Genomic DNA, 16,934 nt, shown 5'->3' with positions numbered 1-16,934 from the left:
GATTTAAAACTATATGGCATACTATATGACACATATAATTTAAACATACATCTCATGTACATTCATCAAAATTAATGGACCGGGATGATTTGCCTAAAAAGCCAGAAATTAAATCTATCTATTACATAAACCATCGAGTCAACCGATTAAAACAGGCGAACCGGGTCTTGAACTACCCAGGCGAAGCCTCACTCCCTAATTGTGTAGCTTTTTCTTGTGATCGTCGAGTAACATTGGTCGAGTAACCACGATCGTATAGTACGATGGAATGCCTTTGACCACACGATGAAGCATGCAGGCCACTCGATCATGCAGCGCACCATTTTTAAACGATGTCTAAACGATCGAGTAGACGAGAACTATGCGATGAAGCATGATCGTCTAAACGATCGAGGAGCAAGCAACAGGTATCACATACCGAGTGATCACATAGCCAGTGACTATGCGATGAAGTATGCTGGCCTACACGATCGTTTAGTGCGCGCGCCTACCATACAATGAGTATCACATACTCAACGATCGTTTACCCCTATCGTTTACACGATCAAGTAGCCAATGCAAACCGATCAAGTAAACACTTTACTCGTTCATTTAGCATCTGTCATATGATCATTTAGTAAATGCTACACGATCGTTTAACCTGGGCTACACGATATGACCAACGCTTGATCTTCTTCTTCCTCGAAGTGAACTGCATTCCCATGCTTTGAAACTTCATCACGAATGACTCAAAACTCTTCAAACACTTTGAATACAGACTCGATAGCAAGTTAATATGCCCAAAAACACAGGGGCCTTTACAAATTAACTTTGAAATGTAAAAGAAAGCAGTAAACAGAGGCAATCATCCCAAAAACTCCATTAATTCAGATCCACAAATATATTTAATACTTAAACATAATGTAGACATGCTTAAAACCTACCAAGTGTACATGCAATTCAATACATCAATGGAATTTGGAATATCAGAACAACCTGGCTCTGATACCAATTGAAGGAACTCTTAAACAAGAGAACCATTGAGTGGAAGCAAGATTGTTCCAAACTCGTTGTGAAAGAATATAACATTTAAAAATATACAACCACAATTATGCATCATCGTATAAATTGCAACATGCTTTTCATTTAAAAACAAAGGGAATCGAGTGACATACCTTTGAAAAACTCTTCTTCAAGTATTCCCTCAATCTACACTAGTCAGGCGTCCCAGCAAACTCGATCACGAGCACGAATGCAACGAACAATCAGTGAATTCACCAACTGTCAGATCCTCGAACCCAATCGAGTAAGACTCGATCCGACCCTCGAACAGCAACACTCGACACTACCACTCGATTTCCTTGGTATTCTCGAGAATCTAGGAGGTGTGTGCTTTGTGTGAATTTGGTAGAAGGAATGAGGAAGTATACAATTAAGTTAAACGATCAAGTAACTGGGAGAAAGGCTTAAGTCTATCGTATAGACTGGGTACTCGATCATTTAATAAGCGAGAAGTTGTCGTCTAGTAAACTCGCTCGTTGTTCACTCTCTCAAAGGCTATCGTATAGCTCTTTCTTTTGCTCGATCGAATGTAATTCGATATTGAAAAATGAAAACAATTTTCACTTTTATTCTTCAGTTATTAAAACTGATAATAACATCCCACTTCACGGTTAAAGAAGAAACAAATAACCAACCAAACAATTATTTTATAATTATTTTTGTTATAAATAAATATAATAACTAATTTATCATATTATATCTATAATTTATAGTTTTAATATCACACCATATGTGATATATAAACCATATTTCTTTTCTCCTTTATTTAATATAGACCATATTTATATTAATTCATCAAATTAATGTATCTAATACATCAAATCAATTATATCACATATAATTGAATTAATTTAATCATATCATATATAATCAAATTCCCTCTTGTTAATTTGAACACTTCAAACTAACCCAAAAATCGATTCTCAACTTGAATCCATTGAGCTACTAAAGGGACCTTATAGACATGTATCCTGAAGCTCCAACAGTACATGAATAACTGACTAAACTCTTTAATCACAATATCCACCATCCGTTAACTATCGGACACTCCACTAAAGACCCACAATTGCACTCTTCGCGCTATAGATATATTTTTGTGTCCATTGGATATAACCAATCAACAGTACGATGACCCTTCATAGATCGCTCGTAAGTACAGGTGGGCTAATTTACCGTTTTGCCCCTGTAGTTACATCTAACTTCTTAAGTACCACTAAATCCTCTAATGAACAATACATCATAGTCCTACTATGAGTGACCACTTTTCGGGCTATGAGAAGGTATGGCGTCACATTGTTCTAGCCCCGGAATCAACCCTTAAGGGAGCAATCTATCTACTTACCCCTGCTTCGGTGAAGGAGTGAATTCCGTCTTGTTGAGCTGAGTTCCCAGCTCCCCAATCAGACGAATCCCCAAAGTGGTAGGTTTGAGTCGGTAATCTTGCCACTCGCAGCCATGCAAATCAAAGGACCGCCCTCATTAGTAAGAGTTTCTAACTCACTCAGGATTAAGGTCATATTACCTATGGTCATTCTAGAGAAATGAAAGTCTTTATCATGAACGACGTTATGTAATGAGACTAAATATTTCGTGGTCCGGTATTATACAAACTCCTTTGTATAGGATACCCCACTCACATGTCTCCACACGAATGATCAGGATCAAACCATTTGTAGCACTTTACAACACTTGTAACATCTACAAACCGAGTCGTATCCATAGTGTCACTAGGATAAGGTTTCCCTCCTTTATCCATATACTAGAGACCATTTAAGTTATCACTTAAGGCATTATCCACTTGTATGTCTCCACTTACATGCTTAAGTTACAACGATAACCATGGATCTTAGTTTATTGGTTTGTGATTAATGCAACTAAAATATCTCATATTTCATAGATAATAGTGAAGAAAATATCTCATATTATTACATCACAAATGTTTGTTCATATACGTGTTTACAAACTACAGGACCCTACGAGATATAGGCATCAGTCCCAACAGAAACGCTACGAACATGAAGCGGGTGTGCTGAAGACAGGGCAACATCACAATGTTGCTTGTAGCGTTGCGACGCTGCGACAAATTTTATAAATAGAACGTCAATCCAATAGTAGGGAACAACATTCCAACCATTCGGCCGCCACACTTTTCCTACTCGATTTCTCCCTCTCTTCTGTCCAGTTTCTTGATTTTTCTTGCCCCTTTGATGCCCATAGACTTTAAGGATTCAATTAGACAATGATTTGTGGCTAAGGGGTAAGTACTTAGCTTGAATTTCATAGTTTAATTCCATTCATTTTTGTTCTTGAGACTTTCTTTGTAATTCAGTTGAGATAATTTTGAACTTATGAAATTTATATCGAAATTATTTTCAATTGTCTTGCATGAGATAATCTGAAAAATTGGCTATGTTTGTATAATTGATTACTTTGATTGGCCCTAATTTATAATTGTTAGGTGGTGGTCATCTGGAAGAAATGATTAAGGAAAGTTTGTGAAGTTAAATTGGGATTCCATTTAATAAGCATTACTTTCTAACCTATATAAATTTCGCTCAAATAATTGAGTAGACGATGGAAATCGATCGTTTGGCTTAGCTTTGCCTTTAATCTTAACGTCTGTTGATTTATTGATTAGTTGAGAATTCTCGCTTTTCCTTGAATTAACTTGATCTTGTGGACTACCAGTTAGATTCTAAACGAGTAGTCTAAGTTTTAATTGGAATTTCTCACATGATCTTCAGAATAAGTCTATGGTATAATTGAAAAGGAATGGAATAAACTGGAATAACCTAAGCTAAGTGTTTTGTTCAATTGATATTTTTACACATACTTTCACACTTGCGTTTTCAATTTTTGTGCAATTTTCTTTCACAATTTTCACAAAACTTCCCCCCTCCCCCCCCCAGTTACTTCGTATAAGCTTCAATTTTGGAATCCAATTCGGCTCTCTGAGGTTCAACCCCGGATTTTCTGCTTGTACTACTAGTTAGTATAAGTAGTTCGTTCGGTGATTAATTATTTATGTTGTGATATTTTGGGAGCGACACCATAAGATACCCTTTGGCCAATGCATATAGAGGAGGCTTATAACCCTTTGAGGAAGTTGCTTAAAGACAATGAGTGACTAGTTTTCAAATATTTACTAAGTATTTACTAAAGAATCTCAAACGCATAGTTAGTTTTAACTTGATTTTCCAACGCAGGTTTTAAGTAGTGGAAGTTGATGTTAAATGCATGTGTGATGATTTTATGATAAATTTTATATGTATCTTCCATGCTTTCCATTTATGTTTTATGGCACATTTTAGCATTGGAATGAGCTATTTAAGAATCTCTTAAAGCATGATGAATATGTTGTGTTAGGATGTTAACATGCCTTATGCTTAATATGTAAAACCTACTCCTGAGCATTGTGGTACTGAAGGTATGGACAGGTACCTAGCCATATAGAGATCCTCGCTACCGAAGGTATGGTAAGTTAAGCAGGATCCTTATCAGTTCTACGTGCACGTAAGATCCGTGTTATCGACGTTGAGGAGATCAAACAAAAGGGCTCTCTCTCAACTAAGGTTACTAAGGATTGAGCAAAGGACTCTCCCTCATGTTCAGGCCAGGGAGTAGATGTGTTTTACAGGAAATGATAGTGAACTTTAGCTTAGGGTTTTATGTGCTATGATTTTATGTTTCTAAGTTTTAATTCCAAGCCCTGAGAATGAGTGTGTAAATGTTTTATAATAAGTATGTTTTATTATGAGTTATAAAAGCATGTTTCTTAAAATAAAATTAAAAAAAAAAAAAAAAAACACTCACTGGGCATTTTAAGCTCACCCTTTATAATGTTTTCCTCTCTAAGTAGGTTGACGTCCCGAGACCTAATAGTTCTACCAGTCAGTCACTTCTCAAGAACTTCAAAGAACTCGAAGCTTAGGTGACTCATCATGTCTTTATTTAACTCGAGTCTTAAGCTCATGTTATGAGGGATTGGGGTAAAAGTTGAGTGGTTGCTGTATAAGAATGTGTATGTTTAGGCTATACACATCGTTAGAGATGATCTGTGGTGAGTTATAAACAATTTATCAGGTACTAGGAGCACAGGTTCATGGTAGTATATCGACAATAGTTTTCATAAAAGGAATGACAATTGTTGTCTTCACATTCCTTCTCGGATTAGGAGGGTAATCGGGGGTGAGGTGTGACAAACCATACATTCTGTGTGAGAATTGATGTATGAACAATTTTCAACGGTAATTTTAATGAATTGTTAACTTGATTCACTTGTGACAATTTAAGAATTTAATTGATAGTGCATTCTGATTCAAGAGGTAAGAGGTTCAATCCCCCATCCGTATTATTATTTTAAAAAATGATTATTTCAAAAATTTTATTAATATAACCCCAAAGAGAGTGAATGAATATTTTCCATAGTATTTCTATTTAGTGTTTTTTGCTCGATAAAGTTCTAGCTTGTTACTATATTTGCAAATGTCCAAGAAAAAAAAAAGTTCCTCCACTTTGGGATCTAAAATCTTGATCGTATATTGTATTCAAAAGTTCAAAGCATTGGTATGAAAGGGAAAAAAGTGTCAAATCCTCCTATATTTACATGTATAGTATTGAAATTCGATCGTATTGAGGTTAAAAAAAACTAAATCTAACAATTAGTTAGTTCTCTCCCGCCTCTTGTTCTCCGGCGTCGGATTGGTCTCTCTTCATATCCGCCGGAGGCAAAAAGCAATCCATCGACAAACCACAAATATTAAAATCAACCTCTTCAATTCTCCAACACTCCTCTATTTTCCTCCGGTGGTTAAGCGCTTCACCGTACCGATGCAACCTGGCCGTCGTCCGGCCGCCGTGCGCGATGTTAATGTTGTCGACGTATCGGTAATCCTCGATGGTAGAAGCAATGTTGGTCTCCCAGAAAACGCTGTCGTTTCGCTTGCCGGCTTTCATTCTGACGAGCTTGGTGTCCTCGAAGTGGACGAGAAGGCCGGTTCTTTGGCTGAAGTAGCCCCATATTGTGTGGTGAACGATCTCCACGTGCGGCGTGCTCTGTGATTTTAGCAATTCCGTCGCCGTCTCTAGTTTTAGAATGAAACAATCTTCTTTGTTTATGGTTTTCTCTCCGATGCATACTGCGTCTTCGAACAGATTTGCCGTGTACCGTGGGTCTAATCCCTGTTTGTTTTTTCCCCCCACAAAAATACACACAAATTTAATTAACTATATATATATATATATTTTTTTTTCTTTTTCTTTTTTTCTAGTATTTTCTTTTTTCAGAATTTTGTTTAAAAAATATTCAATTGAGTTGCTATGGATGAATGCTACATTTATATTTAATGTTATTAGTTGATATTTAGAAGAGCAAAGATGTTATGTTAGAAATAGAAATAAAAGTATTTTATATCTCTCTTAGATGAACTTTTTCCTCTCTTAAATGGTAAACTAAATTAACTTTTAGTTTGAAATAATAGAAGCTATTGAAGGAGAAACTAAATTAAATAAAACATTATTAGGGACTAAAACAAATATTTAGCCAAATTTATATCTGTTTCTTTTCTAGCTTTTTATGCTTTCTCCAAATATATATATATCCTTATTAGTTTTCAGTATAGTTTTTTGGTTTGATAGGTTTTTAGGATATTTTAAATTATAGTAAACTTTATAAAACTAGAAAAACTTGATTGAAGGTGTTGTATCTATTTCAAATTTAAAGGCTTGTTATGATGGTGCTTGAGTGAAAACAATGCTTTAATTTTTTTTAAAATTTTTTTTTTCCAAAGGATTTAATAATTTCTTAGAAGAGTAATGTTTATTGCAATATTAAAATTTTAGGCTTTTTTTAGACCAATTTGAAATATATACCTAGAATTTATAAGGGTTGAAAATATTTAATACAAAGAGTGTTGTATTTCAAATATCAATTTAAACAATTATTTAAATGGGTTTATAATATACTTATAAACCATAAAACTAATTACCCACTAAACATTAGATATCTTTGAAGAATCCTAAATATTAGGTTGAATACGAACTATTAATTATTAATTTATAAGAATGTTTTATGTTGAAAAATTTATATAATTATTATTTTGTATTATTATATAATTTATAATACATATTTCAATTTAAGATAAATGAATATAGCCTACCATATGAAATACTATAATTAGCATTTTTATTTTTATTTTTAATACAACATTGCATCTTGAAATTTCAAATTCAAAATTTTGATATACTCATAACATAAGCAGAGTTTGCATTATTTGGATCTCAAAACTCAAAACGTTTTTCAGGCTTAGAGTCCTTTTAGGCATTTTGAAATTTCATAATAAAATAGAATTTTAAAATTATGGACTAAACTTGCAACTAACTTTAAAGCTAAACAAAACCCTTTTTTTTTCTTTTTCTTTTTTTTTTGACAGATTTAAAAATTAATTTAACCCAACAAAAATTTGCCCAGAGGAGCCCTCAAATTCCAAATAAACAAAATTCAATCAATTAGTCTAAACATTCCACCGTCGCCGGAAAGGAAAAAAGGATCACCTGAAAGAAGCGGCGGAGGGGTCTGGGAGGACCTTTATTAGCATGGCCGGGCTGCGAAGAAGACTGATTCCAAGCGACCTTGCCGTCGCTTCCGGCACTGACCTTATAACCAGACACCACAAGCTCAAGATACCACAGGTCCGGATTCTTCTGCCAAAGCACAAATCCGCCGACCTCACATTTCCCCCTCGCCTGTACACTCTCTTCCCCTTGCTGCATCGCCGATCCCACCATTTTGACCTGCCCAACCGCGCACATACTATTCACGGAATTCAACGCCGCTTGTCCTCCCGTCGCCGCCACGTACTGCTGCACAATGTACTTCGCCGTGGACGCCTCCTAGAAAACAACAATTCAATAAATTACAACGAAAACGAAATCTGGAAAAACAGAGTCGAGATGAGGCGGTTGCTTACGATGGAGCAGTCACGGAAAGAGCAATTGAAGGTGAGATCGAGATGGACTTGGAAAGGAATGAGAGGAGAGCCAACGAGTTTGAGAAGAGCCATGAATTCGTTATTGGAAGCGGCAGAGAGATGGGAGGAAGACTTATTGACATTCTCGACGGATTGAGCTTTCATTAAGGCACGGAGATTTTGCCAACGGAGGGCGGCGTTGGTGCCCATGTTGGTGAACATTTCCTCAGGAATGGGGACTTCAAGAACAGTTTCGAGTCCATTTTCTTTGTCGAAATTGGGACAGAGTTTCCTCATGGAAGAACAGAGGAGAAGAAGAAGAAGAAGAAGAAGAAGAAGAAGAAGAAGAAGAAGAAGAAGAAATTGAAGGAAATGGAAAGAAGGGGGGAGCGGGTGGGTGGGCCCTGTCCTCCCCGGTGGCGAGGGGTGGAAGGGGAAGGGGGTTGTTAAGTTAAAGCGATGGTGAATGGAAGAGGGTAAAAGGAAGAAGAAGGAAGGAATGGAGGAATGGAGGAATGGAGTTTATTCGTAAGGTGCTCCTCACGCGTAGGTGTCGTTGTTGAGGGCACCATTTTAGGAGCGCTGAGTGTGAGACTAACTGCCTCTTCTTTTATTGGCTTTTCCCCCCTCTTTGCCTCTTTTCTTGCACGACATTACCAATTCCCAATGTTTTTGTTACATTACTTGTAATCCCTAAATTTTTACTTTTGTGCCTATTTGCACAATAAAATTTTTCCTCTTTTTTTCCTTTAAATTCAATTTTTGATGAGATTGAAAGTGTATCATTCTATTAGACATCAAACTTAAAGGAAAAAATGTCGAATTATTTTCCTAAGGTTATATCGATTTAAATTCTGGTTTATATATTTCTCTATGAAATTTAAAAATTATGAGCAAATCAATTTAAATCCCCCTTCATTATGATTTCCTTTAAAAATCATCAATGCAACAATTTTCTTACTTGTGTAAACTTTTTCAAATGCCGATTTTAGGAAGTGGACAATTAGAGTTGAAGTATTGCCAATTCTCAAAGTAAATTGTAGCTAAATGTCAAAATTGATGCATCTATGAACGTTTCAAGGGTTAAATTGATCCAACTATAAGTCTCATCTAATAATTTCTAAATACAATGTAATGAATGATGTAAATTGATACACTTAAAAAGTTTAGAGTTTGAATTGTTATAATTATTAGTTCAAGATTTTAATTAATACCACTCTCAAATTTTTTTAGTATAAATTGATATTTTTACTGACATCTAAAATTCTATATAATTTAAGAATTATTTTAAGGAAAATTTTCAAAAATAGAAAAATAGGAAAACTATTTACATAAAATAGCAAAATTTTAATCTTTTTTTATAGAGGCTAATAGAAGCTGATAGAAATCTATCAGTGTCTATCGGTTAAAGAAACTGGTAGAAGTCTATAACTGATACACGCTGATAGAAGTCTATCAATGTCTATCAGTGTTTTTTTTTTCTTTTTGCTATTTCTGTAAATAGTTCGACATTTTTTTCTATCCTTGAAAATTTCCCTTTTTAAAAGTTTTAAATTTGTCAATTGTCTATTAAACATATAACTGATGGTTTATTAGATATTTATAGACACAAATCTAAAAGTTTCATGATTAAATGTGAAACTTTATGTATTTTTGTATTTCTCTGCTCATATTAAATTTGGAGTACAAAACTTTATATGTATACAAGAATATCTAAAAATAGATATGTAAATTTAAACAAAATAACAAATCCAACATATTACAAGGTCGTATCACAACCAAATAACCATACAATTTAACATCTCCCTCAAACTCAAGGTGGTAGAGTAGAGACCATCTTAAGTTTACAAAGTATCTGACTGAAGCGGACAGGGGAGAGAGCTTTGGTGAAGATGTCTGTCGGTTGCTTGATCATAGATATGGCTTAAAGATGCAGAGTGGAACTCTGGAGATGGTGACAGGCAAAATGACAGTCAATCTCAATGTGCTTGGTCCGTTCATGGAAAACATCATTATGTACGATCTGAATAGCATTATGACTATCACAATGAAGAATAGTGGTAGAGTTTTGGGGAGTCCCCATGTCAGCCAAAAGCCAACAAAGCCATAAGACCTCTGAAGTTTCTTTAGCAAGCACACGATATTTCAATTTGGTGCTGGAACAAGAAACGACAGTTTGTTTCTTACTCTGCCAGAAGATGTAAAAATCACGCAAATAAAAACAGTAACTTGTGGTGGATCGTCTATCCGTACGGTCGCCTGCCCAGTCAACGTCAGAATACCCGGAGAGACGCAATGAGGATTGGGAAAAGAACTGAAGACCATGCCCTAGTGTACCTTTAACGTAACATAGAATACAAAGCACAGTGGTGAAATGGATAGTGCAAGGAGTAGACATGAACTGCATAGGCAATGTCTGTATGTGTCACTATTAAATAGATAAGGTTTCCAAAAAGTTGTCTATAAAAGGTTGGGTCCTCGAGAGGAGCACTATCAGAAGATGTCAGATGAACATTTGAATCCAACGGTGTTGGTGTTGTGTCAAAATCAGTGATACCGGAACAAGCCAAAAGATCATATGCATATTTCGCTTGAGACAAGTAGTATCCATCACGACATGATGAGACTTGAATACCAAGAAAATAATTGAGTAGTCCCAGATCTTTCATCTCAAAATGTTCTCCTAAATAGCGTCGTAGATACAAAATAGCCTGAGGATCATCACCAATAATAATCATGTCATCCACATATAAAAAAAGGAGAACGATGTCATGTGAAGTCTTACGAGTAGAGCAGAGTCAGGAGAGCTGGAAGTAAACCCAAGCTAGGTGATGGTAGATTGAAGGTTGCAAACCAGGGGTGGGGAGCTTGTTTTAGCCCGTATAATGCACGAAGGAGAAAACAAACCTTCCTAGACGGGGGAGAGACACCATGGTGGCTGCATATAGACTTCTTCAGACAGAGTGCCACTGAGGAAAGCATTCTTAACATCCATCTGAAGAAGAGGCCACTGTTTAGCAGCTGTTACGACCAATAGGCTCCGAACAAATGTCATTCAAGCAACAAGAGCAAAGGTTTCCTCATAATCAATGTCATATTTCTGAGAATATCCCTTAGTCATCAGACGAGCCTTATAACGTTCAACGGAACTATCAGAATGAGTCTTGATTTTATAAATCTACTTACATCCGATAGGTTTCTTGCCATGAGATACTCATCATACTTCCAAATATAAGTTTTTTCTAAAGCCTGAAGTTCCTCATCTATTGCTTGTTGCTAGAAAGGGTTAGTACAAGCCTCAAGATAGGATGTAGGTTTAGCCCTAAACATGAGAGTGAAAAAATAGTGATAGTCTTTAAGATGGTGAGGAGGTCCTTTTACCTGGATGGGTCGACGAATAAGTGTAGGGTCAAGGTCTGCATCAGAAGTAGATGGTAGGTATGAGAGTGCAACAGAAGAAGAAAACTAATCGAGCTCTAGGATGGGCAGAGTGGAAGACTCAAGATCAAGTGAAGAATCATAGGTAGGAAATAGATCAGTGGCAGAATTAGTGAAGAATGACTAAGGACTAAGTATGGAATCATGAAAAGAAGAAATACTAGAAAACATACGATGTTCCTAGAAGATGACATGACAAGAAATACATAACCGGTTAGAAACGGGATCCCAACATTGAAACCTGTTATGTTCAGTTTCATAACCAAGAAAGCAATATAAACGGGCCCGGGGTTCGAGTTTGGTATGTTCATGAGGATGTAGTAGAACAAAGCATGCACAACCAAAAACTTTAAGATGAGAGTAAGAGGGAGAGTACCATACAATCGCTCAAAAGGATATAAGTTGTGGAGAACAGCAGAAGGGAGGCGAGTGATAACATAAGTAGACGTAAGGGCAGCCTCACCCTAAAACTTCTCGGGGCAAGACGTAGAGAGAAGTTGAGCACGGACAAAATCAAGAATATGACGATGTTTTCATTCAACTCGACCATTTTGTTGGGAAGTATAAGGACATGAACGTTGGACAAAAGTGCCCTATTTGGTAGAAAAGCTAGTAGGTGAGAATTCTTATACTCCATTGCATTATTTGTGCAAAGAATTTTGATGGTTTGAGAAAACTGATTTAAATCATTTTGGCAAATCATCTTGTGCAAGGTCAAGGTCTGCATCAGAAGCAGATGGTGATGGAAAGTACAAGCAAGCAACGAAAGCAATCAGAATCAATAAGCACTCTACTTGCATTTAATTCGAGTTCTAAAACATGCAAAACAGTTTTTTTTAACAAAATTAGTTTAGAATTGTTACCTTTGAAGAAATCCTCTTAATCAAAGTTGCTCTCCACGAATTCTATGCTTCAAATCCACAATGAACCACCAAGAGAACTTTTCTACTATTCTCAACCTTGAATTTGAGTGGTGGAACTCTAATTTGAAGTGAATTGTCAAGCAAGATGGAAAGGGTTTGAGAGAAGGAAAACAATTTTGCAGAAAATTCTCAATTTTCAGCAACTCTCAATTTTTAGCAACTTTCACTTCCAATATGGAAAAATTGGGAGTATTTATTCCACTTGACCATGCAAGCATTGAATTAATTAGTCAATGCCACTTCAAATTTCAACCATGAAATGGGCTAGGTGTAAGGATTTTGTTAAAACACATCTAATTTGCAAGAAATTGAAATTTTCCACTATCAAACTTAATTTTCAATTTTTAATTTGATTTAATTTTTAATTAAATCAATTTTAAAACGCAATTTCCAAAGTTGGATTTAAAAAATTGAAAAAAAATAATTTTATTTTAATTAATTATACAAATAATAATTTAATATGAAATATTAAATTAACCAAACACCTAATTTTAAACATGAATCCTTATTCATGTAATCAATATTTAAATAATTAAACTTTCTAATTTCTTTTAATTTTGATAAATTAAACGTTTAATTATATCGAAAATACAAACCCTAATTTGAAATGGAAAATTATTTCAAATGGTAAAACTGTTGAAAATATGTACAAGATATAGCAAAATTTTAGAACTATTAATGGTAGACATTGATAGAAGTCTATCCGTGTCTATCAACATCTATTATTGATAGTTATAAAATTTTGTTATATCTTGTAAATATTTTGGTTCATTTTTCTATATTTAAAAACAACCAATTTGAAATTGAACAATTCAAATCCAAACTCTAATTTGTAATTTGAACCTTTCAAATTGAAACCCTCAATTCAATTTGAACATTTCAAATTAAAATTCAATTTGAACATTTTAAATTAAAATTCAATTTGAACACTTCAAATTGAAAACTTAATTTTGATTTTGACATTTCAAATCACTCAATTCACTAATCCAAGGTGTTCATATTTTACGAGCTAGTAGAGGGACCTTATGGACCTATAAGTCATGAGCTCCAATGATTTGAGAATATTTGGCTAAACTCTTTAGATGGAATTAATCAATATTCGTTAACTGTCGAGACACACCACTATAGCTCGATAATTGTACTTTTCTCACTATGGATATATTTCTATCCACTTGATTTAACCATAATCAGTAAGTCGACCTTTCACAGGTTGTTCGTAATAACGGTTGGGTCAAATGCTCTTTTACCCACGAAGTTACATCTTGCTCCTTAAATTCCACGGATCCTCTAATGAACGATTGGTTTGTGATCCAATCACTAAACCAAATCCCTCTCGGGCCAGTGAGAGGGTGAGGCCCTTTTCAAGACTTGGATTCAATACTTAAGAGAATACAACCTTTCTCCTATCCCTAAATTGGGTAGGTGCGAATTCCGTCTTGCACCCTATGTCCCCAGCTATCTACTCAGTTTTACCTCTGAAATGGAAGGCTTATCGAGCTGTCATTGTTGAGTCAACCTCACCTATGCAAATTTAAGGATAATCCCGAATAAACAGGAGTTCATAGTTAGCTTAAGAATAAGGTCAAGTTACCTATGTCATCTATTCAAAACGACCAATCTTAAATGGTATACAGTGTTATAAAGTAAGAGTGACTTATTTCTTGGTCCGATCTTATGCAAACTCATTGCATTAGGACGCCCCACTTCTCATGTCTCTACATGAATGATTCAGGATCACGTCATTTGTACTATCTATAAAGCGGGCCGCATCCAATAATGTTACTAGAATAAGGTACCCAACCTCATTCGTATACTATAGACCGTTTTAGCTATTTATTCAAACTTGATCCATCTTTGTGTCTCTACATAAAGTTTAAGTATTTATGTAAAGCCATGGATCTTAGTTTATTGGATTTAATCTTTACAAGTGCAATTTATATATTCAACAACACTTTAATTGAATAAATGGCAATAACACCTTTATTGATAAAAGAAAATGTTTTAATTTTACAAACTGCGAGTTTTATGACATAAAACCCAATAGATGGTAGATTTAGGAGTGCAACAGGAGGAGAAGACTAATCGAGCTCTGGGATGGGCAGAGTAGAAAACTCAAGATCAGGTGAAGAATTAGAGGCAGGAAACAGATCCGCGATAGGATTAGTGAAGAATGACTGGGGACTAAGATGCAAGTCAAAATAGCCCAATGATAGGAAATTGCATAGAGTCTCAATTTACTCCCAAGGTTAGAATATCTAATCTCTAATTACATTTATCCACTTTATCTTTACTTTCCTCACACGCTTATTTCTTAACCCCACCAAACCTCTCACATTTACGTTATAACTATTAAATTAGCTTAACGAAACAAAACGCATCTCCTTACGGATTGATTTGAAACTTGTCATTGTTGCTACACCATCGTAGTAGTAGTTGTAGATATTCAATTGATATAAATTTTCTTTTGATCTTTAGGGGTTTGCTAAACGACGACAAAATCTCTCTCTATATCAAAATTCTGGATGTAAATTTCCTGCGCTTTGTCCCAAAACCGCTTTCTTAGCCTCGACACTCCATACCGAGCTTATCTCAAAGCGACAACATTGAAGCTCCCATAATCATTATGTTCGATTGGAGAGTTTCTTCAGCGACCTGGAGTAAACCCCTTGTCAAGGTGACGCCGAGTTTTTCATTCACGTCCTCTTCATGTATGGCTGATAGGTAACTTTTGTCGACGAAAGCTCTCTATGTTGTAAGTGTGTTAAATAGTTTATATTTCGAAGATTCTTTTGTTTGAGAGCATAATAGCTAAGTATTCTTTTCTTGCAGACCAACCATTCGACAAAATTTTTGTACTAAGCATGATTGCATTTGAGTTTTTGTGAACTTGAAGAAGATTTTTTCAGCTAAGTGAATAGCGATAGCATTAGCATCACCCATTCCAAAGAGATTATAGCTTTTGATGTCACTTCTCATTGAATGTATGTTGATGACCATGGAGGACATGGAAGGAGAAGGGCAAAAGCCACTGCACTTAGCGAAAAGGGTAAACCTTTGTAGTTTTTTGTTTCCATTTTTTTTTCAATGTAGTTGTCTCTTGATTTTCATATCGAAATTGACTTGTTAGTTGATAAGAACATAATCTAAACTTGATCTTAGCCAAAAGACTAAGAGGGGGCTAAAGTTTCTGAAATCATCTTGGATGAGATGTATTTGTGATGTTTATGTCAAAATTTAAACCTTTGAATACAAAAGTAATATATGTTTGTTTTCAATATGGGCTAAAGTTTTAAAAAACTACATGTCTCTTATGAGAAAAAAAACATTAAAAGCCCAACAATGGAGTTTAAGGTGGATTGACACCTTCTTTGAACCTTTGTTATAGATTTCACTCGGGGTTCTTTGTCTTTTCTCTCTCACTCTCGAAACTATTAGACACTTGAAGCTACCGTTTCGAGGTTAGTTACTGTATCCGCCACCCTTTTAGATTTGTTTTGTGTTTGGATTTCGAAATTAGTTCTTGAACTTCTTTGCTTTCGAATTTCATTCTTTTGGTATCATTAGAAAGATATCTTAATTAAATTCGCCAATTGATTTTGTAAATTGTATAGTTGTGCCTCTTCATTCAGGTACAAGAGTTTAGTTTTTATTTTGAATTGATTTTTTCTTCGTGACTTTGTTTTGGAGACATGTATTTGATTTCTTTTTTAAAGTTGTAGGGATTTTTCTATTTTCTAGTTCCAATATTGTTTCCTTACGCTATTCTCTTTGTTTTTCTGACTATAATGAGCACTTGCAAAAGGTTAGATGTTATTTTTGTTCTTACTTATGCAAGATTTGGAGGAATTTCAAATATCAATTAAGAGGTCATTGAAGATTTGGTACTTTTTGTAATTAATGAATCTTAACAAAAGTTGTTGTATAGATTATATGTTTCTCTTTGTTTCTTTTTACAATAAAGAATTGACTAAGAAGATTTTCCCTTACAATAGTAGCTAGAATTATTCCTTGAATGTTAATTGACTTGTTCTTTTAAATAACTTGGTTTGTCCGGTGTTATTGGAGATGTGTGTAAGGAAGTTGGATGTTTTCTCTAGGTTATGGGTTGGTTTGTTTGTTGTTTTTCAAATTGTTTTCTTATATAGATTTTTTAAGACCCTTCAACCATTACACAAAATTGTTTTGATATGGCTAGTTTGAGTTTTTATTTTTTAAGTTGTTTGTACTTAGAAAAACAAAGTTGTTGATATTCGTTTTATGTAAGTTTAGTATGTTAGCCAATGTAAGTTATTATTATGTTTAAGGTTTTGTTTTTGTTGGGTGTGATTCCAATTTTTGTTGTCGGGGTATATTCAGAGTTTCTAGAGTATCAGAAGTCTCCACCTTTTGTTAAAGTGTGAGTAATTTTTTTCTTTGTTACCAAATTTGAATTTATTGAATGAACAAGCTAATGCATTTATTAGTACGGGTGTTCAAAAAATCCGATAACCCGACTAATCCAGATTACCCAACCCAAACCGCAAGGTTTTGGTTGGGTTGGGTTAAAAATTTTAAAAAAATATTA

General features: G+C 34.9%; 1 protein-coding gene across 1 annotated transcript; it reads right to left on the bottom strand.

The window, feature by feature from the left end:
• Positions 1-5,564: 5,564 nt before the first annotated feature.
• LOC120091877 lies at positions 5,565-8,631 on the bottom strand. The gene is made up of 3 exons (XM_039050025.1): positions 8,010-8,631; positions 7,594-7,932; positions 5,565-6,222 (listed from the first exon to the last, which is right to left on the bottom strand). The coding sequence occupies exons 1-3, from the start codon at positions 8,304-8,306 to the stop codon at positions 5,707-5,709; spliced, it is 1,152 nt and encodes a 383-aa protein (XP_038905953.1). The 5' UTR covers positions 8,307-8,631; the 3' UTR covers positions 5,565-5,706.
• Between the last annotated feature and the right edge of the window lie 8,303 nt (positions 8,632-16,934).

Source organism: Benincasa hispida, chromosome 11, assembly GCF_009727055.1.
Source record: "Benincasa hispida cultivar B227 chromosome 11, ASM972705v1, whole genome shotgun sequence".
In the NCBI taxonomy this organism is placed as follows: Eukaryota; Viridiplantae; Streptophyta; class Magnoliopsida; order Cucurbitales; family Cucurbitaceae; genus Benincasa; species Benincasa hispida.
Note: the sequence above shows the minus strand (reverse complement) of the source record. Positions and strands in the feature narration are given on the sequence as shown.